The 14,357-nt window shown below is 38.7% G+C and overlaps 1 protein-coding gene across 2 annotated transcripts; it reads right to left on the reverse strand.

Annotated features, from left to right (window-relative positions):
* Nucleotides 1–140: 140 nt before the first annotated feature.
* On the reverse strand, nucleotides 141–13,003 carry LOC123880357 (GATOR complex protein NPRL2-like). Of its 2 annotated transcripts, none has more exons than XM_045928457.1 (9): nucleotides 12,667–13,003; nucleotides 11,816–11,907; nucleotides 10,782–10,938; nucleotides 10,049–10,160; nucleotides 9,608–9,840; nucleotides 8,989–9,099; nucleotides 7,892–8,026; nucleotides 7,425–7,579; nucleotides 141–6,562 (listed from the first exon to the last, which is right to left on the reverse strand). In XM_045928457.1, exons 1-9 carry the CDS (start codon nucleotides 12,847–12,849, stop codon nucleotides 6,358–6,360), a joined length of 1,383 nt encoding a protein of 460 aa, XP_045784413.1. In that variant the 5' UTR covers nucleotides 12,850–13,003; the 3' UTR covers nucleotides 141–6,357. The 2 variants fall into 2 exon arrangements, with proteins under 2 accessions (XP_045784413.1, XP_045784412.1); XM_045928456.1 differs by having other exon boundaries at nucleotides 9,608–9,843.
* Nucleotides 13,004–14,357: the final 1,354 nt, after the last annotated feature.

Here is a 14,357-nt window from a genome sequence, read left to right on the forward strand (position 1 = left end):
ACCACGGTAGAGTGGTTAATCCTGTTTAAAATTATTTATTATAATTTAATTTATGCAAATCGAAATTAATTTTTTTTCACTACCCTTTATTTCAGATATAATTTAAAAGGAGTTTTCAGGTAGGTACATACAAAAACAAGTTAAGAATTCTAGAAAGTTTATTGAAGGAATTTAAGAGTAGGTATGTTTACTACTCGCACGAAATCGCCAGTACACATGGCATTTCAACTTATAAATAAATAAACTTAGCCTATAAGTAGATTAGTTTGGTGTTCCCATACTCTGTCTTATTTATTGTACGCCCAAGATTTTGCATGATTGTCTCGTCATTATCTATACCCTATCTGCGGAATGAAGTTAATATACCACTCTCTTTTTTTGTATGGGTTTACCTAACAGAGAGAGCGCTATTACTTACTTAATTTCGCGGATAATGACGAGACACTCGTGGTAAATTTTGGGCGTACAAATAGTACAGTAATAACACTAATAACCCTTCTAAATTTGTATGGAAAAAGCAGGGTTGCGCGCTCTTATTTATATTTCGCTTTACAATAAATTGAATGAAGTAACTAAATCAACAAAACACTGAACACTTATGGGAAAACAACGAACACTACTTTTTCCAAGAGGCTTTATAAATACTACAACAAATAATACAAAAAGCGGAAATACTACCGATACACAACTTTGTACTCAAATATATCCTTGGAGCCCTAATACAGATAAGTACACACATCAAACAGTCTACTCGACATGCCATTAGAACTATATTATCTTATTACGAGACTGGTAAATATTGTTTTTCTGTCATTCAGTAAGAAGTCGTTTTTATGAATTGCACTGAAAAATTTAGGCGCGTACTAATTTTTTTTTTTAAATAGAATCAAACCTGTTACTTGCAAAGAAGAAATGAAACTGTATTGTTTGCTATATGCTATTATGGTTAAGAGTCTACTTTATACTAAGCTATTATACTGATCGCGATCGATTTGCTTCTCGCAAATGTAATAATTTGATTCTTTCACCACTAGAAAGTTAAACTTTATCCAGAAGTAACTTCTACGCCTACATTTTTATACCTTTAATAAATAGGTAGGTATATCAAATTCAACCAAGCAAAGACAGACGGTTCAGCTAGTAATAAAAAATTAAATTTCTAAAAGTAGTTTTCCAGCAGGTCTAGTAATGAAAACTATACGACTTTTTAATTATATTTAATTAAATATTTACTGTATTAAACTAATTATCTTAATCACATTACAGAACAAAGGAAGAACATATTATCATTCAAGAAATCTTTTTGGTTTTATAGTTTATATTAGAACTTAAGAAAAAAAAATAACAGAGTAAACAAAAAAATATTTTTAGAAATCGAAGTCTCCGCTATTGGGCGAGCTTGTACGAGCAAGTGTTTTAACTTTAATAGCCACGTATATAATTAATAGCTGTTTTCTAATGGCATACCGTACTTACTTCCCTACAACTAGAGCCCCCGCAATGGACAAACATTTGATCAGCCGATTCTCTAATTGATGCTTACATAATACAAGCACAGAGGCGGAAACAAAGACCAACTGAATGTTTAGTACTCTAAATTAGAAACCAAAACCTGACTTTTATGTACTTGTTGTGTTGTCTCGCTGTAAGCTTGCGATGAAACGACACAAAACAAATTACAAGAATTACGGACAAAGAATTAGTCTAGCTATTTAAAGGGGGAATGGGAATAATAATATATTTTAGTTATTATATTATATGTTTTAATGTTTTTAGTTTTAGATTCATTGTTTTAATAATTACAAGAGACCTGCAGGCTTAGTAAAAGTTTGAACATCTCGACAACATTGACGTATTTCGAGACCTAAACCTTGTTGTCATATTCGAGTTCGTACATAGATCTCCGCCAGCGTCACAAGCGGCACCATTGTAAAACAAAAATCGGTAGCAATGAATAACGGACTTCAAAACAATCAGCTTTAGGTTTATTTTACTCTGATTTATGTTACGATCAACGTTATCGGGGTCCAAGTGGTACTCAGTTGCGAGGAGATTAAACAAATGGTCAACAATACGATCGTTAATATTTTGTAGTTGCGGGGGCTGTTACTCTACAAGTCTTACAGTTAATTCGATATGAAGCCTAACCTAAGCCTAATACTGTTAACCCGAACGACAGTCACTTGCCAGCATGTGATCAGTACAACACTACTGAAAGACGTGTTTCAGTCTCAAGGCAAACTCCACCCCAACAAAAGGCACATTTTATTGTATTGGCAAACAACTAAGATTCAAGACCGATCATCCGCATTTGCAAGCAGACTGTAAAATTGCTGTAAGGATGCATTTAACATAACGGAACCTTGGCTTGCAGTCCAAACGCAGTTGGAAGTTTAGATTCTAAGGGACATCGCCCACCGCGACTTTTTTTGGACGTTTGCGGATAAATCTGTTTTGAATCTGAGAAAAGGATTGAGTAAATGTTGTACTGAATCTAAAGACAATTTATGGCCCGTCCGGAGAATAAATGTTTGTTAAGCACGGCCATATTATTATCATCATTTCTATCAGATTACGGTCAAAATTTTGCCCAAGTAGGCGTATTTGCAAGTATTTGGATAGGACTAGTGCACAAGCGTTAAACACACTTATAACAATAATTTATCTATTAAAAAATTGAGACGCCACTCGTGTCTACACAATAATCTGCACAAAATGAAGAGGTATATAAACGCAAAGGCAGTGAAAAGATATAACAATTAAATACATAAATAGGCACTTAACTTGCCTTTACAAACACCGCAGCCAACCTACTATAAGCCTATACTTGCTCTCTGGCGGAAAGCGATTGCGATTTATAGCGCAAGTGATCGGCGCTGGCACATACGGCAGACAGAGTTGATACTGAAAAAGTTATTCCATACCGTTGGATATTTAGCTAAATTTTATTACTAATTATACCTAAACAATTTTGGTACAACAAGGAATTCATCTGTGTGGCATCACTCACAAAAATGCAACACTCTCTCCAATGTATTCTAGTTGTGTCACGTTGAAAATATCTACACAACACAAGTAGAAAATTAATGTATATGCCGACACCTCTAGTCGAGTTGTTTGTATCGGACAGAGCATAGCCAGTAGCATCTATACTGATCAATTCTCTCCCCTCCTTAAAGCTGCTATGCGAGCTTGAATCTGCTTGTCCACACAAAATAAATAATATAACTTAAAATTACAACGATCCAACAATTTACTTCATAGAGCATAAATTTTGAGAAAACACTCGCCATTTTTTCTCTGTGTCAACTGTCATGTTAAAAGTACGATTTACCTAATGATAAAAATGAACTAACTAATTCAGTCTCTTAACAACGTTATTTGCTTCAGGTATCGTGACAGATTTATTCATCTTTTCCGGAAGGTTGGAAACTACTCAATGGGGGAACAGGTTTTGCGTGGCGCACTAGTTTAGCTCTCAGTTCTTGTATGGCTCTTTGCTCTGCCTCCCACCTCTCTTGCAATTACATCAGTTTGAGATTTGTGAACAAATAAATAAAATAAGACTGGAAATGTAATCCTGAAACTGAACGTGCAGTTGCTGAATCAATTACTAAATTCGAATCATTCAATGTAGATAAACTTGATAAACTTTTACCTTTACCCTACCCAGTATATCTCAACCCAGGTATATCTCACCTGGGTTCATCCTGCAGTACCACTTCTCAGGCAGGTCGTGTCTATCTAGCACGCTAGGCAGGTATCGCCAGCGTCGAGTTTGTACTCGTTTTATACAGACATGACTCATTTACGTTTGGTGTATACAATAGCTTGATTCCAATTTCTTAATTTAACCAGGTATCTAGTAGTAGTAGGCATATAGCTCCTTAGATTGAGGGCAAAAATCGTACTTTTGACATGAAAGTTGGCACAAAAACCAAAAATGGCGAGTCATTTCTCAAAATTTATGCATTATTTAAGCTGCCTTTCTCACAAGTTCATTTAAAATCTCTTCATCAAAAGTGAAAAGTAACTAAAATTTTTTTGATTTATTTTCTTTAGTTTTAACAAGTATCGTTATTCGTTAATATATCAGGCGTTTTAACATTGTGAACAGTTTTAAATGTTGATTTTTACCGTTAGCTTTAAGTTCTCGCTAAATGTGTTTTTTTAGCGACGCGACGTACGCTAATCCTACTTGCGCTGAGCAATATATCTTGGCCACTATAAAAGTTATGCTTTAACTTAAATCTTAGCTTGGAAAGTTACGTTATGAAGGAGTTAAGTTTAGTAACAAAAATACAGGTATAAGAAATCCCCATTTTATTTATGCTATTTGCATTGTATTTGCTTCATTTTGTCGTATATTTTTCAAATTCCATGGATGCTTGCTTATAGGATCGCTGGGATTTGTAGTAAATCCAATTTCAAATTGGCTCGTGTCGACCGAAGCCGTGTACACTCCTATGTGGTGCGTGGCCTGAAGGACCATTTCCCAGTAGGCCCTTTCGATGTCATCGACCGTGGGCTCTCCGTTAGGGAAGTGCATTTGTAGGGCCGTGCTGCTGACCTTCCTAAAAGTAGCCGGCGGCATTTGGCGGCCGGCCTTGACACACTCTTCAACGTCGAGTATTGCTTCACGAAGGTTGGTTTCTTCCTCACTCAACTGTCCCTTGTCTGAAGACTCATCAGATTCATTAAGGTAGACCTTCCTTAGGTGCAGAGGATTGTCCGCACGCCTTTGCAGCAGCTGCTGCTTGGCGTGCCACCTCGCCTCTACTTTATGGTACAGACTTCTACGTTCATGGTTAGTCAATATGTCGTAAGGGAGTATATATTATACTTGACATATAACTGGTCAAGCTTTTTTTCTGGGTTTGCTAGTTCATCTCCTCTGCTACTTTGGTCCATTTCTTTTTTATTGATACCTCTTTGAATCCCCCAAGCCCCTGAACTACTCTCTGAACATTTTTGGTAAGTTAACTTCTAGGCCGTCCACCAAAGGGCGGCCTGGGGAAAAACACGTTGTGGCTGGCTAAATAAGTTCGTATAGCGCACATTTCTAGCGTCCCGTCACCCCACCGCTTAAAAAAGCTGGCGGGGTACTGGGCGCCGGCAGTCAAGCGGTCCAAGCCTGTTGTTTTACACTCCGGTTTAAAACTGGGCGGCGCCACAACTTTGCACAGGCCACGTAAAAAAAGTTTACGTTGAATAGGATTAATTTAAAAAAAGTTATGTTTTATAGCTTTTTAGCTGCATAGCCATTTTCAATTTTATCAATTGAGTTGATTTTTGAGCTTCCCTTCTTGGATCCTTTAAAACCATAATTAATTGATCTGTAGAAAGGCAGTCTAAAGTTCTAACACCACCAGCGATGAGCAGTATGTGTCAACAAAAATCAAAGTTCAGCGCTCGAAATTGAAATGATACATTCTACGTACAAGAGACTGAATTACTTCATCGTGATCAATGGTCGTGATTTTTACTCTAATTTAATCTAAGGCAAAATGACATTTTACTTGCTCTTTGATAGTCCCATGAGTCACGAAAAGGATTTTTCACTAGTGTGAATTTTCATATGTGTTTTAAATTGGATTGATATGTGCATAAATGACAAGAGAATGTCTTTTTAGAGGAGTGAATTCTCTCAACATGTCTAATAAAATGACTTTTTCTCGCACTTTGATAATCACAAGAGTAACAAGCGACGATTTCTCTCTTGTGTGAATTTTACGTGTGTATGTGAACGACAGGGGCTTTTTGTCATTTATGCTCGTATTAATCCCACTTAAGTAGAAATATAAAAATTCTCCCTGACGAGAAATTCGAAATAATTCGGAATCTTAGACGAGTATGAGCACTGAACTATGAATTCTTTTGGCACGTGCTGCTCCTTGCGATCGGCAGAGCACACATTTAATGGGACATATTCATTCATTACAAGAGTTTGTTTATTCAGTTAATATCACTGGCATATGAATACTTATTTTGTAATTTAAGTACTTCCTTCTTCGATAAACTATTTTGATACGAACGAACTATTGCAATACGAACGAACTATTTCGATACAAAGAAACTATTTCGAAAAATATATGCCATATGGGTCTAATGAGAAAAGATAATTAATGAGCTCTCACTCAGAAAAACCGCTGGATGCGGGCACGACTTTACGAGCGTAGTGGATACCGAGCAGGATCAATCTTGGTCTCACCGCTAATACTTAGACAAGGTTTAAATTAACGCTAAACACATGCATCTGTATGGGATAAAAGGGTTTGACATTCGTTTAAACTGCATCTTGAGTTGTTGTGCTAAGCCAGTCTATGTAACCCGTGATAGTCACGTATCCGTGGAGTCCTATCTCCAGATGACGGCGACGTTGGGGTCTTCATCGATAATCTGGTCGAGCGTGGGCAGGTCCACGCGCGCCAGGCAGCAGATCTCGTCCGCGCTGTGGCGGCCGGTGAACAGGCGCCGCACGACGCTCGCCACGCCGCTCGCCGCGCCCGCACCCGCGCGGAGTCCGTGCGGCCGACTCGGGTTGCGCACGTACACCGGGTACCTGCCGGTCAGTTCACGGCTTGATCGAGGTTGAGAAACGTAGCAACACGTGCACTGGTGGATGCATTGGGGCAGAACCTCTTACGGCCCATCCTCAGGGTGAAATGAAGAAACTCTCGGTTTGATCCAGTGTAGGTACACCCTCGACGTTCTGTTCCCTAAATGTCGTAGACTGTGCCATTGTGGACAGTGAGAGGGAAGCGGCTCCTTCAGCGAGGAAGTAATGGCGTAGGAGACGGCGGAGCGCTTGAGAGAGGATTACAGATAGGATTGATTACTAGGAGATTTCAACAATCATCTTCATATAATGGAATTAAAAACTAGATGACTGTATTCAGCTTTGATCACCTGGATGGTACTAGTAACCACAGTAGACAATACCATAAAGTATATGTAAAGCCACGTAGTAATAATGCCACGATAGTCTAATACTAATTGAAATTCATAATAGCAAATTAAATTATATCAATGTTTACACACATTAGTACTGTTTTAAGAATTAGTGGCACACTAAATAGCTCTCTTCCGCATACACTCTTTCTCTCTATTCATTCAGTACCAAGACTCATATTTGAGAATTAAAAAAGTAGCCTATGTTACTCCTTGGTTAATCGTCTACTTGTCTGTGAAAGTCCCGTCAAAGTAGATTCAGTCATTCCGAAGATTAGCTTGTTCAAACAGACAGTCACTTCAATTTTATTTTTTAGTATAGATTAGTATAGATTATTATGACAGATGCCAAAGCCTAGGTAATTATTAATTATACAGAACTAAGTATAAGGAATTTTTCAACAAATAAAAAAACACAGTCACTGAGCATCATGACTGTAGCAATAATGGGCATTTCTTAGTCGAACACTTACCGTCGCAAGCACTTAACGAGGCCGTGGATCTGCGCGAACACGACGAGGCGCCGCACGTCGAACTGCGCAGCGCCGGCCACGCGCTCGCACACCGCACGTAGCGTCGAGCCCTGCTGCAGCGCGCACAGCACGCCCGCCACCAGCGATATACTCGGCTGCACAACCAATGTTCCACACTATCTCAACTGAGACTAGCTAACACAGGTGACATTTGATACGACCGGGAGAGCAGCACTCTCCAAGGCAGGGAGTGTGTTACAGCACAAGTCAAAGCCTTTTATTCAAAATGGATACTACTGTACTCTTTTGGCTGATGAGTTGCAACAAATCTGAAGTGGCAATGGGCAGGGCATATATATCTGGTACGAAGTCTAGTAATGAATAGTCTGATATGGCTGGCTGGCTGGGTGAGTTAATGTAGTTCAGATTGGTTTGGAGTGGGTCAAATGTTATAGTATAGTACGCACCTTCTCCTTAGTTTCACTGCCGTTGTGGACGTAGGAGATGCAGGACTTCTGCAGCTCGAGGTCACTGAAGAGTCGACTGAGCTTAGGCGTGGCGCGGTACATGTTGCTGAACTTCAGTACAGGGAGCATCGTCACCTGCAAGGCAACATTCATAACTTATCCATACTTATCGTCATCACATGCTCAAACCATAACCCTCAAAATTATTGGGACAGTACAATAATCATTGAAACCCACATCTATACTAATAAATAAAATTGGAGTGTCTGTCTGTAATTTCGAAATAACTACCTCATATTAAGCTCATATGGTTATTTGAATGATATCAACACCGAATCACACGTTTTTAAAATTTTTGTCTGTCTGTCTGTCTTTCTGTCTGTCTGTCTGTCTGTTTGTTTGAAAAGGGTAATCTTCGGAACAGCTGAACCGATTTTCACGGGATTTTCACAGACAAGTAGAGGATTAACCAGGGAGTAACATAGGCTACTTTTTTAACTGACTTTCAAAAAGGGAGTTGAGTTTTTCTACATATGTACACCGAAATCTCCGAGATTTCTGAACCAATTTGCGTAATTTTTTTTTTAATCGATAGAGGAACTTTGTGACATTGTTTCATAAAAAAATTGGATTCCAACTCCTCAATCCTGATACTACAGGGGGCCTAACCATCAATACTGATGAGATTTAGAAACTGTCGGTTATAAATTGATTGATATTGAAGGTGTCTGTACCAAGTGAAGACTTTGTCGTTGACCTCGAGGACCCAACTCCTCAACTCTGATGCTGTAAGGAATTGTATTCCTAAATCCTGGTGATCCCTCAGGAATTTTTAAAGGATCATCCGTTTAAATGTTTTTACGTGGTACAGAAACACATTGCATCCTGGGGATGGGCTATTACGGATAGGCTACTTTTGTCCTGGGAAATCAAAAGTTCCCACGGAATTTCAGACCCTAAATCCACGCGGGCGAAGCTGCGGGCATCAGCTAGTATTGAATATAGGGCATACATTTTAAGAAATCACTCATCATATAAACAGAGTTAATATGGCAAGTGAGTTCTCATTACAAAAGATAAATACAAATGTAACTCACCACTCCATAATAAACTAAATTTTGTATACAGGACTTGACGAGAGTTTTCTCGACGTTAGTATCTGAAGCGATCTTCGAGACGTGATTGTAGCCGTTAATGTAAGGCAGCAGCTGCAACAACACATTTCAATATCTACTACTATCATACTAATTTCATATTATTTCTGCATATAAAAGAATTTTGCACCAAAAATTGCTACCTGAGCGAGTGTCTCTCACTGATTTTGCTTATGTATAGCGTTATTTTCGTCCTGCTCGAGTGGCTTCTTTCAGACCTAAGTAATTAAATCAGTTCACTTTTATGGTGTCGAGAGTGTGATATACTGAGCAAGCCCCTGGGTATGGGCCGTGTATGCCCATGTTCGTGAACTCGACGTCGGTACATATCTGGTGGTGAGGTCCTCAGACCTGTTCTACAGTTACCCATATACACAAATCGTGTATGGACAGACCAGTGTTCCGGTAGAAGTATTAGATATTCTCGGTAATTAATCAATAATCTTGATGATTAATAGTAATTAAATCAGTTGGTTTGTATGGAGTGTCGAGAGTGCGGTACATAATATATTCAAACCGACCCTTAGGTATACAACAGGCGGTGTTTATAAACTCGACATACCTGTCTGGTTGTGAGGTCCCAGTCGGCGTCCAAGTCCACTTCAAAGGGTTCCTCGTCTTCCACGTCCAGATGCTCCTGGCTCTGTGTGTTTTCACCCTCGCCCGGCTCAACGCGCGGCGGCCGGCCCGGGCGCGGCAGCCCCACTGACGCGACCAGCACCGGCACGTCACAGTCGTGCACCGGCGCCGGGTCCTTGCGAACCTCCAGAACTTTTAGGTGCATCACTGTGTCTCCTTCTGGGAACAAAGTTATAAGTGTTGATGCATAATGTCATTCTGTATCCCTCTCCTAGGCCTGGCGACCCTGACCTGTGACGTCAGTGGAGTTTTCTTGGCATAGTACCCAAAAACCTCCTACCATTACGTGATTAATGAAAAGGGGTTGTGACCCTCAGCAATGCAAAGAGAAAATGTAAGTTGGCTGGAGCTAGTATATACGCACCGACTAGTGTGGCCTTGCGGAAGGTGTTGAGATCATGTAACAGGTGCGCCAACAGCGTGGGCAGCTTGCTGGGACAGCGTGACACGAATCCGGTCTCCTCCTCCATCAGCGTCTATACAACAGAACAGGTAGCAATAATCTTAGTATGTTATACTTCTGGTCGACTTCTTTATAAGTACTGGCATGGATCTAGAAGTATGAGCAAAGGTATTGGAGATACTTGCCCACGCGTACACTCCACAACTCACCGAAAAGGGAGGAATATTTGTGTGTGTGCTGCACACTGTACTATATAGAGTATGATGTGATATAACAGTCAACCAATCACAGCCAGTTGCACCAACCCATTGGAACCCAAAATAATAGTTATTGCATTCAAGAGCATGCTTTTAGATTCATGCTATGGTCTATAACTCTAAGCCAGAAATAAAGCCTTGATAGCTCGATGATTGAGAAGTATACTGAATTTTGGGTTGACGGTTCAAATCTCACCCATTGCACTCTTGTCATACCTACGTACTCCTAGAACAAGCTTTATGCTTAGTTGGAGGGGAAAAGGGGAAAAGTCATGATTAACATGGCTTGTATTGTTCTAAAAAACTACTGATTAGACAAAAATTAGGCTAGATCGTATTGCAATTGAGTAGCTTGTTAACAGACAGTATTAAAAACAAACTTAAGTTAATCTTTTATATCAGTGAAGGAATACTAGATTATATTTTGAATTGCTCACCAAATGTTCTCCGAGTTTCTTAACAACAGGCTCGTACTGAACAGTCTTTGACCAACTGTCGCACACAAAGCAGAGGTTGAACAGATACATGTTGCGCTCATACCGGGAACTGTCGATGCGGATGGGGTACCCGACTATCTTGTGACCCAATGCGTTGCTGCAATTTTTTAGTGCCATATAATATCAGTGGTTAAGACCAATCAATTCTGAAGGTTGGGGTCTGGTCCTGGCAAGCACCTCTAAGAGTTGTGTGTTCTAAACAATTAAATGCCACTTCCTTAAAGGGTAAGGTAAATATCTTGAGGAAAGCTGTGTGCTTGAGAGTTGTCCATAGTGTTTTCAAGGGTATATAAATTCTGCCAATTCACATTTTGCCAGCGTGATGGATTATGGCCTAACCCTTCTCATTTTGAGAGGAGACCCATGCTGGCCAATGATGGTGATGGGTTGATGATGATGATATAATATCCCCCAGACTGAATTGAAATTGCAAACTATGCAAGAGATAATATAGTGCACAAGTGCACCCCGTATTTTTAACCCCCGACCCAAAAAGAGGGGTGTTATAAGTTTGATGTGTGTCTGTGTATCTGTGTATCTGTCTGTGGCATCGTAGCGCCTAAACGAATGAACCGATTTTAATTTAGTTTTTTTTGTTTGAAAGGTGGCTTGATCGAGAGTGTTCTTAGCTATAATCCAAGAAAATCGGTTCAGCCGTTTGAAAGTCATCTGCTCTTTTCTAGTTACTGTAACCTTCACATGTCTGGGGTATTATAAATTTTTAATTTACACTTGTTATATTCTTTTTTTTTTATTCACTATAGGCAAGCGCTTGACCACAATCACACCTGATGGAAAGTGATGATGTGGTCTAAGATGGGACGCGAATTCACAGTAGCATGGGACTACATGCAGTATTTATCTCAATCACGTGTTCATACAATGCATCCGGAGCGGCAGTTGCAAGCAGACTCTCCAAAGACCATGATACTCTATGTACGAGTTTACAAGACAATTACAGTTGATACACTTACATGGTCATAGTGCATTTTTGGATTTGTGGTTTTGGAATGATGTATGCACTGATGCCATCAAACAGCTCCTTGGAGACATAGTCTTCAGGAAACTGAAACAAGGACACTGCTGCTATAATGTTCACACTGAATCTCAGTCATAGGCCCCTATATGTATGGAGACTAGCCAACAAAGAAGGAGTATAGTGCGCAAGTGGATATCCAAAAACAGGTGCACTCACTATTTCCTTGCTTCAAAGTCCAATAGGACTGCAATCCAATATGACCAGAGAGACATTGGGTACTGGACTATAGGCTTTACAAGTTTACATGCTTTCTGACACATGGGGGATAACTCTTCCAGTTCCAAACTACAGTTGCTACTGAGGAATTCAGAAGAGAAAATCTCAATAATTTGTTTTGGTCCTATGCTGGACTTTACAATCCCCAACTGAACTAGCTAGCACTGGACCAATGAGGCAGTTAATGCTATAATAAATAGAAATTGAAAAGCGCAACCAATGAGTTTCTTTCTGGAGGGTATTTAGATTTGAAAATTCAAAAGTAAAGTAAGTAGTACTTAACTGGAAATGTGGAATAAAAAATAGTTTTATTTTAGACTTTTGCTAGTATTACATTCGAAGCAGAGCTTGAGAACGATCGATCTATTTAGTCGAAGAGGAAACATTGCAATACAATACCACCATGCGCCATTAGTATGATTCATACAATCAACAGGTAAGGTAATGAAGAAACGCATTTTAACATCAAGCAAAAAGTAATGTTAGTTAAACATAAAACAAGAGTGAATTGTTAGCTCATGTTTGTGCAACACGATTGAGTTTCAAATGCGAGTGTGGGTACGTTGTTACCTGGCATGATATCTTCGGACCCGCGATAGGGTGGAATTCTCCCAGAAATATGCAGCGGATGGGCCCTTCTCTGCCGCAGCCCTCGTAGTAACGCGTTTCCATTATTTTACAATTCAAAGGAAATTTAGTGTGAACTTCGTTGCCATGCTCTCGCCTCGACCCCGCGTCGACATCTACTTGCATCGGATACGACTAATAGGACATGTTGACGAAGTTTAACAAAGAGATCACTGATCTGAACAAAGCAATGTCCTAATTTAGATAAATTAGAGGATATCGCGTGAGATTTGTACCAAATTTCCAAGAAATATTTCTAATGAAAAGCGTCTTTTTGTTTTTTTATGCAGAAAGAAAAGATTTAAAAAAAAAAGATGGTTACAGACCAAAAAATTTGGTCTATGGGTCGAATGTGGTGTTGCCAACTACTTTCCAAAATATGCACTACGGGTAACATTGTAAAAGTTCAAACATTGCTCCATGGAAATAATGGCATAAAAATTCAAAAAAGGAGGAGTTTCAGGTGGTTTCAGTTCCAAGGATCTAATTTATTTTTTGAATTTTTACTTATTTTCGTAAAAAATATTATATTTACATCACACATTATTATAATATTTTTTTTTACCTGTAATATTTTTTCAGATCTTTATATGACAAAACACGTAAGATTTTTCATGTTTTGGCGGGGAATCGTGAGAAATAAAAACTGATCCGTTTAAAACGCAATTAAAAATATGATTAAAATAAATTTACTCATCGATACTGCTCATTTGCTTGAAGAAGAAGTTAATCAACCGTTGGTAACTTTATGCACAATAATATGCACCTATATTTACTTTATGACACAATTGCACGTCTGGATTTTTTTTTCTAGCGGTTGTTCACAAAAATTTCTAAAGAAAGTCAGATAGATTCTTAACCATAATATTATATAACATAATATAGCATAGGTACCATACATTTTAATTTTTTCCTTATTAGTGTATTTAACAGGTTTTATTCCGGTAAAAAAAATGTTAGGTACAATTCAATACGGGTCTCATATTAGTTGTACCTAATAGGTATTATTCAATATTGTAATCTATACTTATAATAAAACTGTAACTGAACGATTTCTGTACATTAAATATATTTTGAAAATTTTAATCGGAGGAAACATTATTATCGATATAGACCCCAAAACAATTTTTTTTGGAATTTTTGTCTGTCTGTCTGTCTGTATGTGCGCGCATCACGCAAAAACTACTGAACGGATTTAAATGAAATTTGGTACAGTGGTGGCTGATACTCCGGGTTAACATATAGGGTAGTTTTTATCCCGAAAAAAATTAGGGATTCTTCGGGATACGGGATCAATTTTTTTGTCGATTTTACTTCGTAACTCCGTCAAAATTGAACCAATTTTCACAATTTTTTTTTCTTCATAAAGGTTGTACTGTTAGGTTTGTATAGTTTGGTGGAGATTTGATGAACAGTTTTGGAAATAGAGGATGGAACTCCTCAACGGGGGTTAAAAATAGTCTGTCTCGCTCTCCACATTTATGTATATCCATGCAAAAATTCACGTCGATCAATTTTTAATTCAATATTTGGGTTTGCGTCAACGTTTTACACAAAATACCAAAATTTCAGCTCATTCAAGCTCATTTCGTCTATGAGCTAGATACCTGTGATATGATTTGGACAGACAGACT

Source organism: Maniola jurtina, chromosome Z (assembly GCF_905333055.1).
Source record: "Maniola jurtina chromosome Z, ilManJurt1.1, whole genome shotgun sequence".
Lineage (NCBI taxonomy): Eukaryota > Metazoa > Arthropoda > Insecta > Lepidoptera > Nymphalidae > Maniola > Maniola jurtina.